Source organism: Macaca thibetana, chromosome 18 (assembly GCF_024542745.1).
Source record: "Macaca thibetana thibetana isolate TM-01 chromosome 18, ASM2454274v1, whole genome shotgun sequence".
NCBI lineage: Eukaryota > Metazoa > Chordata > Mammalia > Primates > Cercopithecidae > Macaca > Macaca thibetana.
In genome coordinates, this window is record NC_065595.1 from 338,656 (window position 1) to 357,037 (window position 18,382).

General features: G+C 51.7%; 3 protein-coding genes across 8 annotated transcripts in view; 1 reads left to right on the forward strand and 2 right to left on the reverse strand.

Annotated features, from left to right (window-relative positions):
- Positions 1-18,382, reverse strand: part of RBFA (ribosome binding factor A) — a 252,019-nt gene that overhangs the window by 112,320 nt on the left and 121,317 nt on the right. The window lies entirely within an intron of this gene.
- Positions 1-18,382, reverse strand: part of HSBP1L1 (heat shock factor binding protein 1 like 1) — a 414,139-nt gene that overhangs the window by 45,197 nt on the left and 350,560 nt on the right. The window lies entirely within an intron of this gene.
- Positions 1-18,382, forward strand: part of SLC66A2 (solute carrier family 66 member 2) — a 47,654-nt gene that overhangs the window by 18,988 nt on the left and 10,284 nt on the right. Inside the window, exon 5 of one of the 2 annotated variants that reach the window (XM_050768222.1) lies at positions 12,703-12,919. The exons of the other annotated variant lie outside the window; for it this stretch is intronic. Coding sequence (XP_050624179.1) covers positions 12,703-12,919 — 217 coding nt within the window. The remainder of the gene's footprint in view (positions 1-12,702; positions 12,920-18,382) is intronic. 2 annotated transcript variants of the gene reach the window in all.

Here is an 18,382-nt window from a genome sequence, read left to right on the forward strand (position 1 = left end):
TTCTAAGAGTTGTTTAGTAGATTCTCTATATATGATTCTGTCATTTGCAAACAGAGATGGTTTTAATTCTTCCTTACCAGTTTAGTTGCTTTTATTTCTTTTTATTGTTTAATTATCCTGGTTATAAGCAGTGAGAGTGGATGTACCTATCTTATTCTTCATTTTAGTGAGAAAGCATTCCATCTTTCACCACTAAGTATGATGTTAGTCAATGGATTTTCCATAGTTGCCCTTCATTAGGTTAAGGCAGTTCCCTTTTATTTGAGTTTGTTGGGTGTTTTTATAATAAGAGTTAGAGTTTGCCAAATGCTTTTCTGTGTCTGTTGAGATGATCATGTGGGTTTTGTTTTTTATTCTACTATGATGATGTACTACCTTGATGAATTTTTGTGTATTGAACCAACCTTGCATTCTTGGGATAAATTCATGTGGTCATGGTGTCTAACGCTTTTTATCTGTTGCTGGATTTTATTTGCTGGTATTGTATTGGGGATTTTTTGTATCTGTATTCATAAAAGATAATGGTCTGTAGTTTTCTTGTGATGACTTTTTCTAGATTTAGTTCTAGGATAATACTGGCCTTATAAAATAAGTTGGGAAATGTTCCCCTCCTTTTCTATCTTTTTAGAGTTTGCAAAGGGTTGATACTAATTCCTCTTTAAATATTTTTAGAGTTATCCAGTGAAGCCATCTGGGCTTGGGCTTTTCTTTGTGGAAAGTTTTAAAATTACGAATTCGATCTCTTGTTACAAGTCTATTCAGATTTTTTGTTTCTTCGTAAGTCAGTTTTGGTAGTTTGTATTGGAATTTTTCCATTTCACCTAAGTTATCTAATTTGTTGACATATAATTTTTCTTAGTATTCCCTTAGAATCCTTTGTATTTTTGGAAAGTCGTTAGTAATGGTTCCTTTTTTATTCCTGACTTAAGTAATTTTATCCCCTCCTTTCCTTTCTTTTTTTGGTCAGTCTAGCTAAAAATTTGTCAATTTTTTGTTCTTGTCAAATAACAAACTTTTAAAAAGGTGTTTCTTTTTCTTTTATTTCTTCCTTCCTTTTTTTTTTTTTTTTAACACAACACATACACATCGCCCATCAAAGAACCAATTTTTGGTTTTGTTGATTTTCTTTATTGCTTTTCTATTCTCTACTTTATTTCACTCTTTCTTTCCTTATGCTTGCTTTGGGTTTAATTTACCTTTTTCTTAAGGTGGAGGTTAGGTCATTGATTTTTTTTCTTTCTTCCTTTCTAATGTAGTTATTGACAGCCATAATTTCTCTCTAAGCAGGTGCTTTACCTGTGTCCTATACTTTGGTGTGTTGTGTTTTCGTTTTCATGCACCTTAAAGTATTTTAAAATATACTCCAAGGTTTCTTCTTTGACCCTTTTATTATTTAGGAATGTGCTAACTTCCACATATTTGTGAATATCCCAAAATGTCTTCTGTTATTGATTTCAAATTTATTTCCTTTATAGTTGTAGAATATACTCTGTATTATTCCAGCAGTTTTATTTATTTTTAAAAAATTTTTGGAGACAGAGTCTTGCTCTGTTGGCTGTGGTGTGACTTTGGCTCACTGCAACCTACGTCTCCTGAGTTCAAGCAATTCCCGTGCCTCAGCCTCCCGAGTAGCTGGGACTACAGGCGCGTGCCACTGCACCTGGCCAATTTTTTGTATTTTTTATAGAGACAGCGTTTCACCATGTTGACCAGGCTGGTCTCGAACTCCTGAGCGCAGGTGACCCACCCACCTCAGCCTCCCAAAGAACTAGGATTACAGGCACGAGCCACCACGCCCAGCCAGATTCCAGTACTTTTAAATAGAGGCATATCTTATGGCGTAGCATATGATCTATCTTGGAGAATATTTGATGTCCATTTTGCTGTGGTTGGGTGAAGGTGGAGGGTTGTCTGTTAGGTCAAGTCTACAATTTCTTTATTATTGTTCTGTGTAGTTGTTATGTCTATTACTAAATGTAGGTGTGGAAGTCCATAAGTATTTTTGAATTATCTTTTTCTCTTTTCACTTCTGTCAGTTTTTGCCTGATGTATTTTGGGGCTTTGTTGTTTGTTAGGGACGTATATGCATATTTTCTGTTTTGATGTCTGTTTCTTCTGATGTTAGTGTCATCACATGCACATCTCCTGTGGTTGCCATTCGATATATTCTTTCCGTTGTTTTACTTTTAACTTTCTTATATCTTTGAATTTAAAATGAGTCTTCCATATGCATACAATGGATCTTTAAAAAAATCCATTCTGGCAATTCTGCCCTCTGATTTGATTATTTCATTTACACTTAATGTTGTATGTTCAGATTTACATCTGCTGCTTTACTTTTGTTTTCTGTATATATATCCCTTGCCTTTTCCCCTTAGCTGTTGCTCCTTCACAGCTTCCTTTTGTATTAAGTATTTTCTAATGTAACATTTTAATTTCTTTAAATAATGTTTTCTGAATTATTTTCTTAGTAGTTACTTGAAGGCTTACAACATGCATCTTGACTTATCAGAATCTACTTCAGATTTATACTAACTTAATTCCAGTGACAGGAACCTTACTCCTACATGGTTCAATTTCCTCCTCCCTTTTTAAATGGTATGATTATTATACATATTATGTCTACATATATTACAACCTAGCAATATATTTTTCTGATTGTTCCTTTATATACATTTTATGTCATTCAAGAACTTGAGGCTGGGCACGGTGGCTCACGCCTGTAATCCCAGCACTTTGGGAGGCCAAGGTGGACGGATCACGAGGTCAGGAGATGGAGACTATCCTGGCTAACATGGTGAAACCCCATCTCTATTAAAAAAATACAAAAAAATTAGCTGGGTGTGGTGGCGGGCACGTGTAGTCCCAGCTACTCAGGAGGCTGAGGCAGGAGAATGGCGTGAACCCGGGAGGTGGAGCTTGCGGTGAGCCGAGATTGCGCCACTGCACTCCAGCCTGGGCGACAGAGCGAGACTCCATCTCAAAAACAAACAAACAAAAAGAACTTGAGAGAAGAAAGGAGAACAAACATATGGAGTTATTATATTAACCTTATTTACCATTTGTAGTTCCTTTTATTTCTTTCTGAGACTGAGTGCCATCTACAGTCATTTTCTTTCTCTAATACAGTTTTGATCCCATCCATCTCATTTGTGCTATTGATATTATTGTCAGTTATATTACATTTCTTTAGGGTAAAGTCCCCGAACAATACGATGCATATTGTTTTATGCACTTACATTTTAAGTCAACTAAGAGAGGAAAGGAGAAGAAATGTGCACCGATATCACCTTTTATAATAACTGACATCATCGTCTTTATACTCTTTTTTTATGTGGATTTGAATTGCTTCTGATGTTACTTGTTTTCAGCATGAAAAACTTGTTTTCTGTAAGGTGTGCCTACTAGCAACAGATTCTCTCAGTTCTTGTTTATCTGGGAATCTTTATTTTCCCCTTATTTTTTAAAAAATGTTTTACTAGATATAAGAATCTTAGTTGATGATTTTTTTTTCTTTTCAGTGCTTTGAATATGTTATTCCACTGCCCTCTGGACTCCATTGTTTCTGATGAGAAGTCAGCTGTTAATCTTATTGGGGTTTCCTTGTAAGTGATAAATTATTTTTCTCTTGCTACTTTCTAGATTTTGTCTTTGTTTTTTGGCATTCATTATTTAGACTGATGTGTCAGGGTGTGGATCTCTTTATCAGGCTTGCAATTTGTTGAGCTTCTTGGGTGTGTAGATTAATATTTTCATCATATTTGGGAAGTTTTCAAAAGTCATTATCTCCTTGAATATTTTTTTCTGCTCCCCTCTCTCCTCTCCTCAAGCTCACCCATTCTGCATGTGCCCGTGCCCTTTCCTGTCATCCCATCTTTCTCTGAGACTGTGTTCTTTTTTCTTAATTCCATTTTCTGTTTGTTCTTTAGGTTGCATAATCTTTATTGATCTTTTTTTGAATTCACTGATTCTTCTGCCAACTCAATCTATTGTTGAGCCCTTATAGTGAGTTTTAAAATTTCAGTTGTGCTTTGCAACATCAGAATTTCCACTTGGTTTTTTTTTTTTTTTTTTTTTTAGAATTTCTGTCTCTTTATTGATAATCTCTGTGTGATCAATTGTTGTCATCATATTTTCTTTTAATTCTTTATGCATGGATCCCTTTAGTTATTTGAACATATTTATAATAGTTGTTTTAAAGTCTTTTTCTACTGAGTCCAACACTTGTGCCTCTTCAAAAGCAGTTTGTGTCCTGCTTATTTTTTTCCTCTTCTGTTTCTTTGTATAACTCATTTTGTTTTGTTATTGCAAGTTGGACATTTTAGGTAAACTATAGTAGCAGCTGTGGATACGGATTCCCCCACCTGGGGGAAGGATGACTTACTGTTTGCTTGTTTGTTTTGTGATTTGGCTGGACTAGTGCAGTCTCTGGACCTCTTCTCTCTCAGGTGTGGTGGTTCTGGCTGGCCGTGACCCTCCCTGATCTTCCTGTTAAGCTTCTGGTGGTCAAACCAGCTGTTGGCCTCCACTCACTGGTGGCTGCTGGCTGATTTGATGATGTCCCGGGGGATGTATTCCCCACAGCTGAGCAGGGTGGCCACTGAGGCCACTGTTTGGTGGTGGTTCAGTCCCCAGGAGGGCTTCTCTTGGCTGTCCTTTCTGGTTCTGTTTCATAAACTTTGAGCTCATCATGGAGCTTCTAGCTCCTCTTAGTTGCTGGCTGCCGAGGTCTCTGTTGTTTTTGTTAGCATCCTTACACTTGAACTTGCACCTGCTCTAAGTAGGGCGTCCCTCTAGGGAGAGCTGTGGAGCTTCCTATGCTGATACTGCCATCCCCAGGACAGAACCTCTGGACCTCTGAGGGTGACAGCTCTGCTCTCAGTGGTGCACAGGAAGTGGGTTGTTGCCTCTGGTCTTCTTAGTTTGCCCCTGCTTGTGTGGAACCTCTCCCAGTGAGCAAGCTGAGGCAGGGACAAGGGATGCTCAGTGTCCTCTGCCCCTGCGCCATGGGTGGGGGCTGAGTTGGGGAAGGGAGCCTGGGCAGACAGGAGCTGAGTAGGCGATGAAGAGCTCGGGTGCCTGCCACTGCTGCAGTGGTACTGGGGAAGAGGGAGCCCATCTTCTCAGTTGCCTGCTGGGAGGACAGCTTTTGTCACATGGGGATGGGGAAGCAGGTTGTGACTCAAGTGTCACAAAGTTGCTGTTCCTGCTGCCACTGAGGTGGTTTTCTTGGATAAGTTTTTCTCCATTCGCCGTGTGTCCCTAAGACATGTTAGGGACTTTAAGTGAGTGCTGTTTGTAATGTTCACCATCGCAGTGGTTTTGCTGGAGAGGGTCTGTGGAGAACCTTGCACTGCTGTTCTGGAAGAGCCTCTACCGTCTCTATTGTTTCTGACCGGGCTGAAACCCTGCTGGCTGGAAGTGTGAAGAATGTTTCAGGCTGGGAGAGCAACACTCTTGTGTTTTTGTTCAACGGCTGCATTGAGTAAACGCAGCAGCCGAGCATCGTTTGTGGGGTGTGTCGCGGAGGAACTCCTGGAACTGTCCTGAAGGCCTCTTCAGAAGTAGGTAGCCCAAAACTTTCATTTTAAAGTGACTTGGGGAAAACGTTTATTCCAGTGCCATCCAGGCTGGGGCCTTTCTGGGCCGTTTCTGCTGTGTATGACGATGTGTTTGTGTCCTGATTTCGGGCAGAAGCCGTTCAGGCTGGAGGGCCATGGCTCCCGGGGCTGCGGTGACAGCCCAGCGCCTCACCTCTCTCACCTGTCCACCGTTGGGTGCCCCGCTGAGCACACTCTGAGCACATGAGGGGCCCGGAGATGTCAATTAGGATAAAGGGGGAAAAAGGCTCCTGAAAAGGAGAGGAGGCTGAGAGCAGGCAAGGCCGCCCGGCAGGGCCCATCTGGCTCCTCTCTCCCAGGGCCTCCCTGGCTCTGGCTGAGGTGACTGCAGGAATGTGAGTCTCAGCAGCTGTTAGGGCAGTGTGGCGGCGAGCGCTTGTCTGTCTGTGCAGCCTGGGGTTCGGACGTGGACGCCTGTCTCGGCAGTTGCTTGATTTGTCCTTGCCGAGTGGGAGGGTGTTTGTTTCCCAGGGTCCTCTTTGGAAGCCAGCACGGCTCCCCACTCCCGCTCTGGCCCTGGACGTGCTCCGTCCCCACGCTGTCTGTCCCATTCACCCGGGTTGGGGTGGGGGCTCTGTCACTCACCGGGGTTGGGGCGGGGGCTCTGTCACTCTCCGAGGGTCTCTGGTGTGGGTCTCTCTGAGTCGTCCTCTGGCCCCAGCTGTGCCATCTCCCTGTCCCTGTTGCCGCCTGCTGCACAGGTGGCAGGATTAGAGGGGGTCAGCGAGGCCAATGCCGGTCTCGAAGGCTAAGAAGGGCGTTCATACTCATTCTGCAGCAGGTGGTGCGGCTGTCTTTGTTAAAATCCTTTCGTGTCCCTGATCCTTAGGATAAAGTAAAAGTGGGCCCTGGTGGCCTCAGGGGCCTCCTGTCTGTGCTGTAGTCCTCCTCCTGACTGTAGCCTGCGCCCCTCAGGTCCCCCTGATGAGCCCCTGTGCGCCCGCCCGGGGTCCTGCTGAGCCCTGCCTGCAGCTCCGGGCCTGCTCCACTCCCAGGTGGCTGGGCCGTTTCCAAGGACAGGCTCTGCCTGCTCAGCTGGAGTGGGGTGGAGAAGCAGACGCAGCAGGTGGGGCTGGTACCTGCCTGGAAGGGCAGCTCGCAGGAGGCCAAGTGAGCCTGGAACAGGGATTTGAAGGAAGTGGGAGGTTGTTTTGTTTTTTCATGGAGAGTCGATTTGTATTTTTAAAAATATTGAAACAGTCACAAAGTTAAAGTGGGAGCGTGATACAGTTTAGTTGCTGGGACTGGCCGTCACTCCAGGGAGCACCAAAGTGCTTAAAAGAACAGTTTCTGGCCGGGCGCGGTGGCTCACGCCTGTAATCCCAGCACTTTGGGAGGCCGAGGCCAAGGCAGGCGGATCACGAAGTCAGGAGATCGAGACCATCCTGGCTAACACGGTGAAACCCCGTCTCTACCAAAAATACAAAAAAATTATCTGGGCGTGGTGGCAGCACCTGTAGTCCCAGCTACTCGGGAGGCTGAGGCAGGAGAATGGCGGGAACCCGGGAGGCAGAGTTTGCAGTGAGCCAAGATCGCGCCACCGCACTCCAGCCTGGGTGACAGAGCGAGACTCCGTCTCAAAAAAAAAAAAAAAGTTTCTTTGCCAACACTCGTGGTCAGTAACCTGTAACAGAGCTACAAGTAGGAAAACTGGAGTGGTAGTAGCCACTTATTTAAGAAGTCATTCAGGTAAGCAGCTGCACCGTCTGTACTCCTTAAGTAGCAAAGAAGCTGTTACAATCTTCTGAAAACTATCACTATGAGTGCTATAATTCTGAATGTAATGTCTCAATTAGAATTCATGCAAGAACCCTGAAAAAAAAAAAAAAAAAAGCAATTTCCTCCCCTCCAGAATGTCCCTGAGCAGTGTGGCCCAGGAGGCTCCATGGCCCTGTGAAAGTCACCCTGTGGCTCTGGGGTGGAGCTCAGTGTTACTGAGACGCCATTCATGTCCTGTGAGCACCCACTGAGTGTGTGATCTGTGAGTCCCGAGGGTGCCTGCAGGGGTCTGATGCGCCCAGGTTCATGCCGCATGGCAGTTCTCCATTCAGTGTTCGAAACCAGTGCTGTGATGCCCTCCAGCCGTCCCAGTCCCAACAGGAAGCTCTCTAGCATTCTCTTTCCCTCTCACGTTTGTTACTGGAAAGGGCTCCCCACCCAGACCCCAGGAGAGGACTCTTGGGTCTCGTGCAAGAAAGAATTTGAGGCGAGTCCATAAAGTGAAAGCAGGTTTATTAGGGAGGTAAAGGAGTAAGAGAATGGCTCCTTCATAGGCAGAGCACCCCAAAGGCTGCTGGTCGCCCATTTTTATGGTGATTTCTTGATGGTATGCTAAACAAGGGGTGGAATATTCATGCTCCCCTTTTTAGACCGTATAGGGTAGCTTCCTGATGTTGCCACAGCATCTGTAAACTGTCATGGCGCTGGTGGGGGTGCAGCAGTGAGGACGACCAGAGGTCACTCTCGTGGCCATCTTGGTTTTGGTGGGTTTTAGCCGGCTTCTTTACTGCCAGCTGCTTTATCAGCAAGGTCTTTAGGACCTGTATCTTGTGCCGACCTCCTGTCTCATCCTGTGATTAAGAATGCCTGACCGTCTGGGAACGCAGCCCAGTGGGCCTCAGCCTCATCTTACCCAGCCCCTGTTAACGATGGAGTTGCTCTTGCTTCAATGCCTTGGACCCGTTGGCTGTCAGATCCTCTTACACCAGGCTCTCTCATGTGCTCCTGTGGACATGAAAACACGACCTGATGAGAAATCGGATCTTTCTTGCCCATTAGGAGACAGTCTCCTGGTGCACATTCCCCAAGTGGTAAAATAGCTTTTTAATCCAGGAGCAGTTGGACTGATGGAGACTGAGAGCTGGTCTGTTCCCACGGGGCTCCCCGTGGGGGGTGCCGGAAGAGATCTGTGAGTTGAGGGCAGCCGCGCCCATGCAGTGGAAGGTTCTGAGGATCAGCTGTTCCCTGCAGGCAGCTGAGGGTCCCAAGAGCTCAGTGCATGCCAGGGTGGGCCTCTGGTGAGCCCCCCAGGCCTGGAAACATTTGTTCAGCATTAAATGCCTCGTTTTCAAGCCTTATCTTCGGTACCGCTATCTAGAAACACATCTCAGGAAGTCACAGTGTGTGAGTCTGCGCTGCCAACTGTCAGCTCTTCTCTCAGCACCTCGCGTGGCCACGGGTGTGCGTCCTCTTTGTGTTCTTGCCCTTTTGTTTTTGTTCTCAGAGCCCCTCCTCTCCCGCAGCCGCCTGCCCTCTTGGATTTCTGTCGGACTCAGCAGTGCAGGGGCCTGGCTGCTTTGGAAAGGGGAGTGCCCTGCCCTCCCGGGTCCCTCAGGATAGGGCCAGCTCTTCCGGGAGGACTGCCAGGCGCCTCTCTCTTCTTTATTCGCTGATTTAAAACTATTAATGAAACTCTCCTGACACAGGAATCTCTCAGAAGTGTGGAAAATGTTCTTTTCCACCTGACAGATCAGGAGTCTCCGTGTCCACGAGGTGTCTCCCATGTCCTCTGACTTCTCCAGACTGAACTTAGAGATCTCATTTCCCACTGTCTGAGCCACCCCAGGTCAGCTTCAGCCAACGTTTTCCTTACCCAGCTCCTCCCCGCCACCTGCTCCAATTCCCCAGCTCATGTGAGCTGACAGCTAATGGTAGATGGCTGCTAAATTTATTTCAAATTGTCCTGGATACAAATGACAGCACCTTAATTCCCAGACTTGGAGTTGAAGGAACTATTTTCAACTTCAGCATCAGAAAATGCTAAATAAGTATTTACTAATAAGTAGATACTTATTAATAAAATAAGTAGATACTTATACTTGCATCTTTCGGTATAAGACAAATGATATACGTTAAAATTTTTTATTTTGTTGTTAAAATTAGAGATATAATTTACATAACATAAAATTCACCATTTTATCACCATTTAAAAGTACACAATTTGGTGGTTTTCAGTGTATTTACAGAGTTGCGCAGCCATCACCGCTGTCTCGTTAGGGAGCCTTTCATCACGCCCAAAGAAACCCCTTTGAACCGGTTTCCTTCTTTTTCCCAAGTTCCGTCTTCCCCCAGCCCCGACGGCTGCTCATCTGCTGTCTGTGCACTCGCCTGTGCTGGACACTTCATAGGAACAGACTCGTTAGCGTGTGGTTCCTGCGTCTGGCTTCTGTCACTTGGTGTCCTGTTTCAGGTTCCAGCCGTGTTGTTGCATGAATCTGCCCTTTCTTCCTTTTTGTGGCTGAGTAATATTCCACCGTGCACCAGGCCACGCTCTGTTTGGAAATCTGCCCTCACCTGCAACCCGCACATCTCAGCGGCCTTGCCTCATGCTTCTCACCCTGCTGTCCCTCTGCCACCCTCGGGAGCCCCTCCGCCGGCCCATGAGTGGTAAATGCACGAATTGAGGGTGTTTGGGGTGTGCGATCAAGCTCGCCAGTACCCTTTTTTTTTTTTGAGACCAGGTCCCACTCTGTCACTCAGGCTGTAGTGCAGTGGCACAGCCATGGCTCACTACAGCCTTGAACTCCTGGGCTCAAGGGATCCTCTTGCTTCAGCTTCCCAAGCAGCTGGGATCACAGGTGCGCACCACCACGCCCTGCTCATTTTTTATGTTTTTGTAAAGATGGAATCTCACTATGTTCAAGACCTCCTGGACTCAAGTGATTCTCCCAGCTCATCCTCCCAAGGTGCTGGGGTGACAGGTGTGAGCCACTGCACCTGGCCATGTTGTAGATTTTGATGAAGTCCAGTTTATCTTTTATTTTTCTTTTGTTGCCTGTGCTTTTGGTGTTACAGGTAAAAATTCATTGACACGTCCAATGTCTTGAAGTGTTTCTTCATGTTTTCTTCTGAGAGTTTTAGTTTCAGGTCTTATTTTTAGGTTTTTGATCCGTTTTGAGTTAAATTTCGTATATGGTATAAGGTAAGTGTCCAGGTTCATTCTTTTCTCAGAAACTGTTTAGTGAGGATTTTCTGTTAGTCATTTGCTGATTGACTCCTTTCTAGGGAAACTAAAATAGAAAGGTCTCCCACAGATGGACCTTGGATGTGGTTTTCCCAAGTCCCTTAAACCCTCACCCTCCCGTCCACCACCTGCCCATCCACTGCCTGCCCATCCATGACCCCACCTGTCCACAGCCCCCCTGCCTGCCTGTCCATGGCCTGCCCATCCGCCACCCACCTGTCCATAGCCCGCCTGTCCACCGCCTGCCCATTCACGGTCTCCCTGCCTGTCCGTCCACCACCTACCTATCCACCGCCCACCCGTCCATGGCGCCCCCATCCACCACCCGCCCATCCATGGCCCCCCTGTCCACAGTATCCTGCTCAGCCCCCCTCACTGCAGCTGGGTTTCTTCATGAAATACACGTGAGCCCACGCCCTGCCGTGTTCTGGGAGGTGCCGCACACCGTGCCCATCCTTCCTCTGGCCTTGCCTCCTGTGCGGCCCCTTTCCAGCTCGGATGCTGAGCAGCGTCTCACTCGGAGGGAGTGTGGAGCCGGAAGTGGGGCACAGATCTAGGGTCCAGGGGGACAGGGAGAAGGTGCACAGCCTGGCCACCCCTGCCCTCACTGCACTGCCAGCCCCACAGGCAGCCAGCCCCCGACACCCCTGGCCTCTCTGCCCTCTGATGCCCCCAATCCCCCCTAACCTCACCACACTCCAACCCCCCCAATCCCTCTAACCTCACCCCTCAGCACCCCCAACTCCCTTGACTTCACCACCTCCCATCACCCCACCTGTGCAGCCCATGCCCTGGCCCTGGTGCTGTAAGGACGGGTCAATTGCAGGCACATCACACGCCTTGCAGGCTTCTTGGCAGGTTTGTCTCCATTCACCTTTTCCCTGCAGCTGTGTCCCCCGGACAGCACATGTCCAACTGCCTCCTTTAAGTTGCTAATTTCTGTGAGTGCTTATGAGTATATTTTCTACAGAATACATCATCTAGCAAATGACATCGTGCAGGAGGATACGGTACGGATTTACTGAGCCTCACTGCCTGAGGCGTGTTGTAGAACTCAAGGTCAACTCGTTGAATCCCCAGAATGTCCTAGGGGTGGTCCCTGTCTCTTCCCGGTAACATCTGAGGAACAGGAGACCGTAGTTAACCTGAGGGGGGCTGCGCCCCAACCAGGCCTCAGATTCCAGTGCTGGGCATTCCCTGCACTGTCCCGCTTCTCAGAGAGTAAGATTAATTTGAAGAATTTTAGTTTTTTTTTTTTTAAAGAGACAAGTGTCTAAGCTGGCCTCAACTCCTGGGCTCAAGTGATCCTCCCTCCTCGGCCCCTGAATAGCTGGGACTATAGGTGCCCACTGCACCTGTCCTGACGTCAGCGTCTTTTACGTTGAGTTAATATTTGTACCAAGGCTCTTTCAGGGGGGTGTGATCAAGATTACATGGCTCCTCTGACCCTGACCTCTCACTGGGTCCCCGTCTCCCTGACCTTGACCTCTCACTGGGTCCCCGTCTCTCCTCCCTGACCTTGACCTCTCCCTCGGTTCCCGTCTCTCCTCACTGACCCTGACCTCTCGCTGGGTCCCCGTCTCCCTGACCTTGACCTCTCACTGGGTCCCCGTCTCTCCTCCCTGACCTCTCACTGGGTCCCCGTCTCCCTGACCTTGACCTCTCACTGGGTCCCTGTCTCTCCTCCCTGACCTCTCACTGGGTTCCCGTCTCCCTGACCTTGACCTCTCACTGGGTCCCCGTCTCTCCTCCCTGACCTTGACCTCTCCCTCGGTTCCCGTCTCTCCTCACTGACCCTGACCTCTCGCTGGGTCCCCGTCTCCCTGACCTTGACCTCTCCCTCGGTTCCCGTCTCTCTTCACTGACCCTGACCTCTTACTCAGTTCCCAAGTTCCCGTCTCTCCTCCTGACTCTGATCTCTTGCTCGGTTCCCGTCTCCTCACTGACCCTGATCTCTTTCTTGGTTCCCGTCTCTCCTCTTACCTTGACCTCTCCCTCAGTTCCTGTCTCTCCTCCTCTGACCCTGATCTCTTGCTTGGTTCCTGTCTCTCCTCACTGACCTCGACCCCTCACCTGGATCCTAAGTTGTGCTGAGGCTGCTTCTCCCTCTCGCCCTAGACTTCGACCCCCACCACTTCTGGCAGTGGAGCAGCTTCTCGGACTATGTGCAGTGCGTCCTGGCCTTCACGGGCGTGGCAGGCTACATCACCTACCTGTCCATTGACTCCACCCTGTTTGTGGAGACCCTGGGCTTCCTGGCCGTGCTGACCGAAGCCATGCTGGGCGTGCCGCAGCTTTACCGCAACCACCGCCACCAGTCCACGGAGGGCATGAGGTAGGCCGGGGATGCTGCCATGGGAGCGTCACTGCCCCAGAGGCACCACATGGCTGCAGGTTTGGTAAAAATCAAACGCCTGTGTGACTGGCTGTGTATTTCCCATGTTGACCTGTGAAGCTGCCGGTTAAAGAATAGTCAGGTTTCGTAGTCCCAGCTACGCGGGAGGCTGAGGCAGGAGAATGGCGTGAACCCGGGAGGCGGAGCTTGCAGTGAGCTGAGATCCGGCCACTGTACTCCAGCCTGGGCAACAGAGCCAGACTCCGTCTCAAAAAAAAAAAAAAAAAAAGAATAGTCAGGTTTCTAGGCCTTGGCCCCTTGATCTTGTGTTGGAGCAGATGAGCTTGTGTGGGCCACGTGGGGGCAGCCGAGACCCTGTTGCCGGCACTCTACCCAGCACGGGGTTGGGAGCTGTTCCTTCAGGGCCGTTGAGGCAGAACCTTCCAGTGGGAGGGATGTCCGAGTGCCTGGCCACACGGGGCAGAGCAGGCTCGGCCCACCACGCCAGGAGGAGTGCAGGGCAGCCAGCCTGGCCCAGGGTCAGGGCGGGTCTGATGGGGGCAGGGAAGGTGGTGTGGGGGCTGCCTTGGACACTGTCCTCGGTCTCTCCCCACTGGGCCCAGCATGGCCTCTGGCCTCTGAGGTATGTGGTAGAAGGCTGGGCAGGCTGATGTTCGGAACCATAGACCACGCCTGGGCGCCCTGCACCAGTGCGTGCTGGGACACCCCCGTGACCGCCAGGGATAGGGCACGATGTAAGCAGCACGATTCCCACGGGCTCAATCAAGGTCCTGGATGGAAACCACATTGTAATAAAAACAGATCTGCTTGCTGCGGCAGCGGCAGAAAACTCTCGTCCCTCACACCTTCAATACCCAGGCCCGCTCCTCACTGAGGACCCCCCCCCGGTGCCCGCTCCTCACTGAGAACCCCCCCCGGTGCCCGCTCCTCACTGAGGACCCCCCCGGTGCCCGCTCCTCACTGAGGACCCCCCCCGGTGCCCGCTCCTCACTGAGGACCCCCCCGGTGCCCGCTCCTCACTGAGAACCCCCCCCCGGTGCCCGCTCCTCACTGAGGACCCCCCCGGTGCCCGCTCCTCACTGAGGACCCCCCCCCCGGTGCCCACTCCTCACTGAGGACCCCCCCGGTGCCCGCTCCTCACTGAGGACCCCCCCGGTGCCCGCTCACTGAGGACCCCCCCGGTGCCCGCTCCTCACTGAGAACCCCCCCGGTGCCCGCTCACTGAGGACCCCCCCGGTGCCCGCTCCTCACTGAGAACCCCCCCGGTGCCCGCTCCTCACTGAGGACCCCCCCCCGGTGCCCGCTCCTCACTGAGGACCCCCCCGGTGCCCGCTCCTCACTGAGGACCCCCCCGGTGCCCGCTCCTCACTGAGAACCCCCCCCCCGGTGCTTGCTCCTCACTGAGGACCCCTCCGGTGCCTGCTTCTCACTGATGACACCCCTGGGCCCCCACACCGTGCTTGGGTCTGGTCTCCGTCACAGATGCTGAGGCTGTGATTTGGAGGGAATGTTATTCTTGGATTTGTTATTTTTGGGAAACAGCCTGGAAGAGAGGGGCTGATGTGTTTTTGTGTTTGAGAACGGGTGCCCAGGGACCATAGCACCCCCTCTAGGGCTTTCCTGTATTTGCAGGTTTGGTGTGAGGGCCGGGGTCCTGTGGGGTGTAGGTTCAGTTGCCGGTTATAGGTAAAGGTAGGAGGGCTTGTTGCAGGTGTGGGGTGGTGGTAGGGGGTGAGATGTAGGTACAGGTCAGGGTTACAGGTGTGGGTTGCAGTTACGGGTGTGGGTTGTAGGTAGGGGTGTGCGTTGTAGGCACAGGTGTGGGGTGTAGGTATGGGTTGGGGTATGGGGCATGGGGTGCAGGTGTGGGTTCTAGGCATGGGTGTGGATTACAGTTATGGGTGTACAGTGTAGGTATGGGTGTGGGACGTAGGTACAGATATGAAGTGTAGGTGTGGTTGGGGTGTGGGGTATGGGGTGCAGGCGTGTGCTGTAGGCATAGGTGTGGCAGGTACAGGTGTGTGCTGTAGGCATAGGTGTGGCAGGTAGGTACAGGTGTGGGCTGTAGGTACTCCTGTGGGACATGGGTATGGGTGTGAGGCATATTAGGTGTGGGCTGCATTTATGAGTGTGGGTTGTAGGCAGAGGTGTGATTTGGAGGGAATGTTATTTGGGTATGGATGTGAGGTGTAGGTACGGGTTGGGGTGTGGGGTGCAGGTGGGGGTTGTAGGTATAGGTGTAGGGCATGGGCATGGGTGTGGGGTGTATTAGGTGTGGGTTGCAGTTATGGGTGTGGGTTGTAGGTAGAGGTGTGGGGCATGGGTCCAGGTGTGGGGTGTTGGCATGGGTGTGAGGCAGGGACAGGTTGGGGTGTGGGGTGGGGTGTGGTGTGGGTGAGCTGCCCTGGCTGGTGTGATTACAGTGAATCAAGACCACGGGGGTTGCTGGGGTTTCCCGGGTGAGGGTGCGCGGAGGCCCGAGAGCGTGTCCATGGCTGGAACAGGCTCCCTCACTGTTGGGTTGGGCAGTGGCAGCCCTGAGGGCTTCGTACGGGACCCGAAAGGCAAGGATGCTCCCCGAGAGAAAGTGGGTCTCAGGGCAGGCGTTGCGTGTGGGCTCCCTGGCTGGACGTGGGCCCGATCCGGCGGAATGTGGGGTCCCCAGCCACCCCACAGCTGGAGATCCTGTGGGCAGTGCCTGGGTGCCGAGCTTGCAACCTGGAGTACCTGGGTGCCAGGCCTGTGCCCTCCTGAGCGTCACCACAGCCTCGTGGTGAGGTTCTCAGTAGATCAGGACCCCACGTGGTGGCCTCCTGGCCCCTCTCATGAGGAGCTGGCCGTGTGTGGCCTTGGCCTGGCCTGAGAGGGCTGCTCACAGGGGCCCGGGCTTGGCGGGAGCCGTTGTCCCCGGTCCCAGGGGAGCAGGTTTTGCTGTTCAGCGCAGGCACATTGTTCAAAGTCTCAGCCCAGGGCCTGCCCCTTCGGTTGTGGGGATGTGGGAATCCTCAAACCCATTTCCAGATGCCAGCCGAGGCGGCCCTGCAGGCAGGCCTGTCTCAGGCCCCGAAGTCTGCCCTTCTCACACACGCGGAAGGCTCCAGAAACACCTGTGGAAGGGGGGTCTGTGTGTGGAAGAAACACATTGGACATGCGTTTCCTGTTCTCACGCCACCACAGGCGGCACACACACTTTCGTGTGCAGGAGTGCATGGGTTTCTCCCCAGCACCGAGCCGGCAGTCAGTCCTGCAGGAAGCACTGCGGGTACGGCAGCGCTGCGGGTACGGCAGCGCTGCGGGTACGGGAGCACCGCGGGTACGGGGGCACCGCGGGTACGGCGGCACCGCGGGTACGGCGGCACTGCGGGTACGGGGGCACTGCGGATGGGGAGCATTGCGGGTACGGCGGCACTGCGGGTACGGGAAGCACTGCGGGTACGGGATGCACCGCGGGTACAGGGGCGCTGCGGGTACAGGGAGCACTGCGGGTATGGCAGCACTGCGGGTACGGCAGTACCCCATGCCTGGCTGGACGAGTCTGGGGTCTATTTGGGGGACGTTGCCTCTGCATGGCCTGAGGGAGGGTTGTGGGAGGGTTCTCAGCTGAAGGGGAAAGGAAACGACCACTCCAGGCCCGGCTTTTGTGCCACACGTCCTTCCTTCTCCTGCTCTGACGCCGCGTTTTGCCTTGGCCCCGGGTTTTAGCATCACCCGAGCATGAATTCTGGAGGCCCAGCAGCTGCCTTCCACAACCTGAGACGCCACGGGGTGTCGGCCCCCCATGTTCCACCTGGCGGCCTAGGGAAGGCAGGGCCTGCAGGGCTCGGGCCAGCGAGGTGGGGGCTGTTCCTGAGGTTCTCTCTGGGCAGGGCTGAGTCAGGAGCCGGCTGTACCTGCACGTCTGAAGCTGCGTCTCCTTGGGCCTGTGGGCCCTGCCCACCTTCCTTCCTCGGCGCTGCGGACTGTGGGGCACAGGGTCCCACGTCTGCCCCCTTTGCTGTGTGGTCTCCTGGCTTCTCTGCATGGGGTCCAGGCCGCCGCTCTGTGGATCTTCAGCCCTCCCCAGCCTGGGCTCCACTTGCTCTCCAGACGTGGCTTGGGCAAGGGAGACGTCTCCCCTTCGCCACTTCCTGGGTGCTCCTGTGGCACCTGCCTGTTCCTCCTGGCCCACGGCAGCCTTGCTGGAGTGCCCCCCACTTCCTGCTGTCAGACGGCTCCCTGTCTGGAGGCAGGTCAGAGGCGTCTCAGGTTCCTGTGTGCTCCCACCTTCCTGATGGGGCATTGTGGTTCCCCCAGCCCCGTCAGGATTTATGATTGTTGAAGCCATTGTGGGTATTGGTTTCTGAATTCAGGTTTGATAGATCATGTGTGCTTCCTGTATAATCTCCAGGTTCGTGTTTAAGATGACATATTTAAAATGTGCATACAAACGTACTTAGATACATAAAAAACCAAGATTTTGGGCTGGGCTTGGTGGCTCACGCCTGTAATCCCAGCAGTTTGGGAGGCCAGGGCAGGTGGATCATAAGGTTAGTTCAAGACCAGCCTGGCCAAGATGGTGAAACCCCGTCTCTACTAAAAATGCAAAAATTAGCTAGGTGTAGTGGCAGGCACCTGTAATCCCAGCTACTCGGGAGGCTGAGGCAGGAGAATCACTTGAACCTGTGAGGTGGAGGTTGCAGTGAGCCAAGATCATGCCACTGCACTCCAGCCTGGGCGACAGAGTGAGATTCAGTCTAAAAAAAAAAAAAAAGTCAAGACTTTGGTGGCGAATGGTGACGTGAGCCTGAAACGTGACAGCCTGAAGGCTCCAGCTCCTTTTCTCTGGGGACCTGCTGGTGCCACTGCCCTGGGTGAGGGAGGCGTGCTGCCTGGAGTCTGCCCTGGGACCCGCAGCCTCAGCTCCACGTTAAATCGAAGGTCCCTAGGATGTTTGATAGGAAGCGACTCGAGAACTCCCAGGTCATGGAGCGTGCACCGCTGCCTCCATGCATGCACACACACACAGCCGTGCACACACGGTTCTACCTTGGAGCAACTGCCGGATGCATTTTTGAACAGTGACTTCCCTTTAGAAAATACTACGTGGTGGTAGGTTCTGAACCAGTAACGAGACACGATAAAGCTTCAGAAACAGCTTACTAATTAACGCAGCAGGCTCTGAAGGGCGGATTCTCTGAGAGTGTTTGCATTCCTCTTCCTCTAGTTTTTACTGGGTTTGAAGACTGTTACCTAACGAGGATTGGAGGGTGACATGGGCGTAGACGATGAGGGCGGCCGGGGAGCTTTGGTGTTGACGGATGGGGAGGAGCCTGAAATGCAGAATACGTTGGCGGCGGAAGAGCCTGGGCAGGTGCCTGTGCGGCCCCGACTGTGTGTGACCACGGTGGCCGAGTGAGGATGGGTGACCAGGCAGGCAGGGCATGGTGCCTGCAGCAGGTGAAG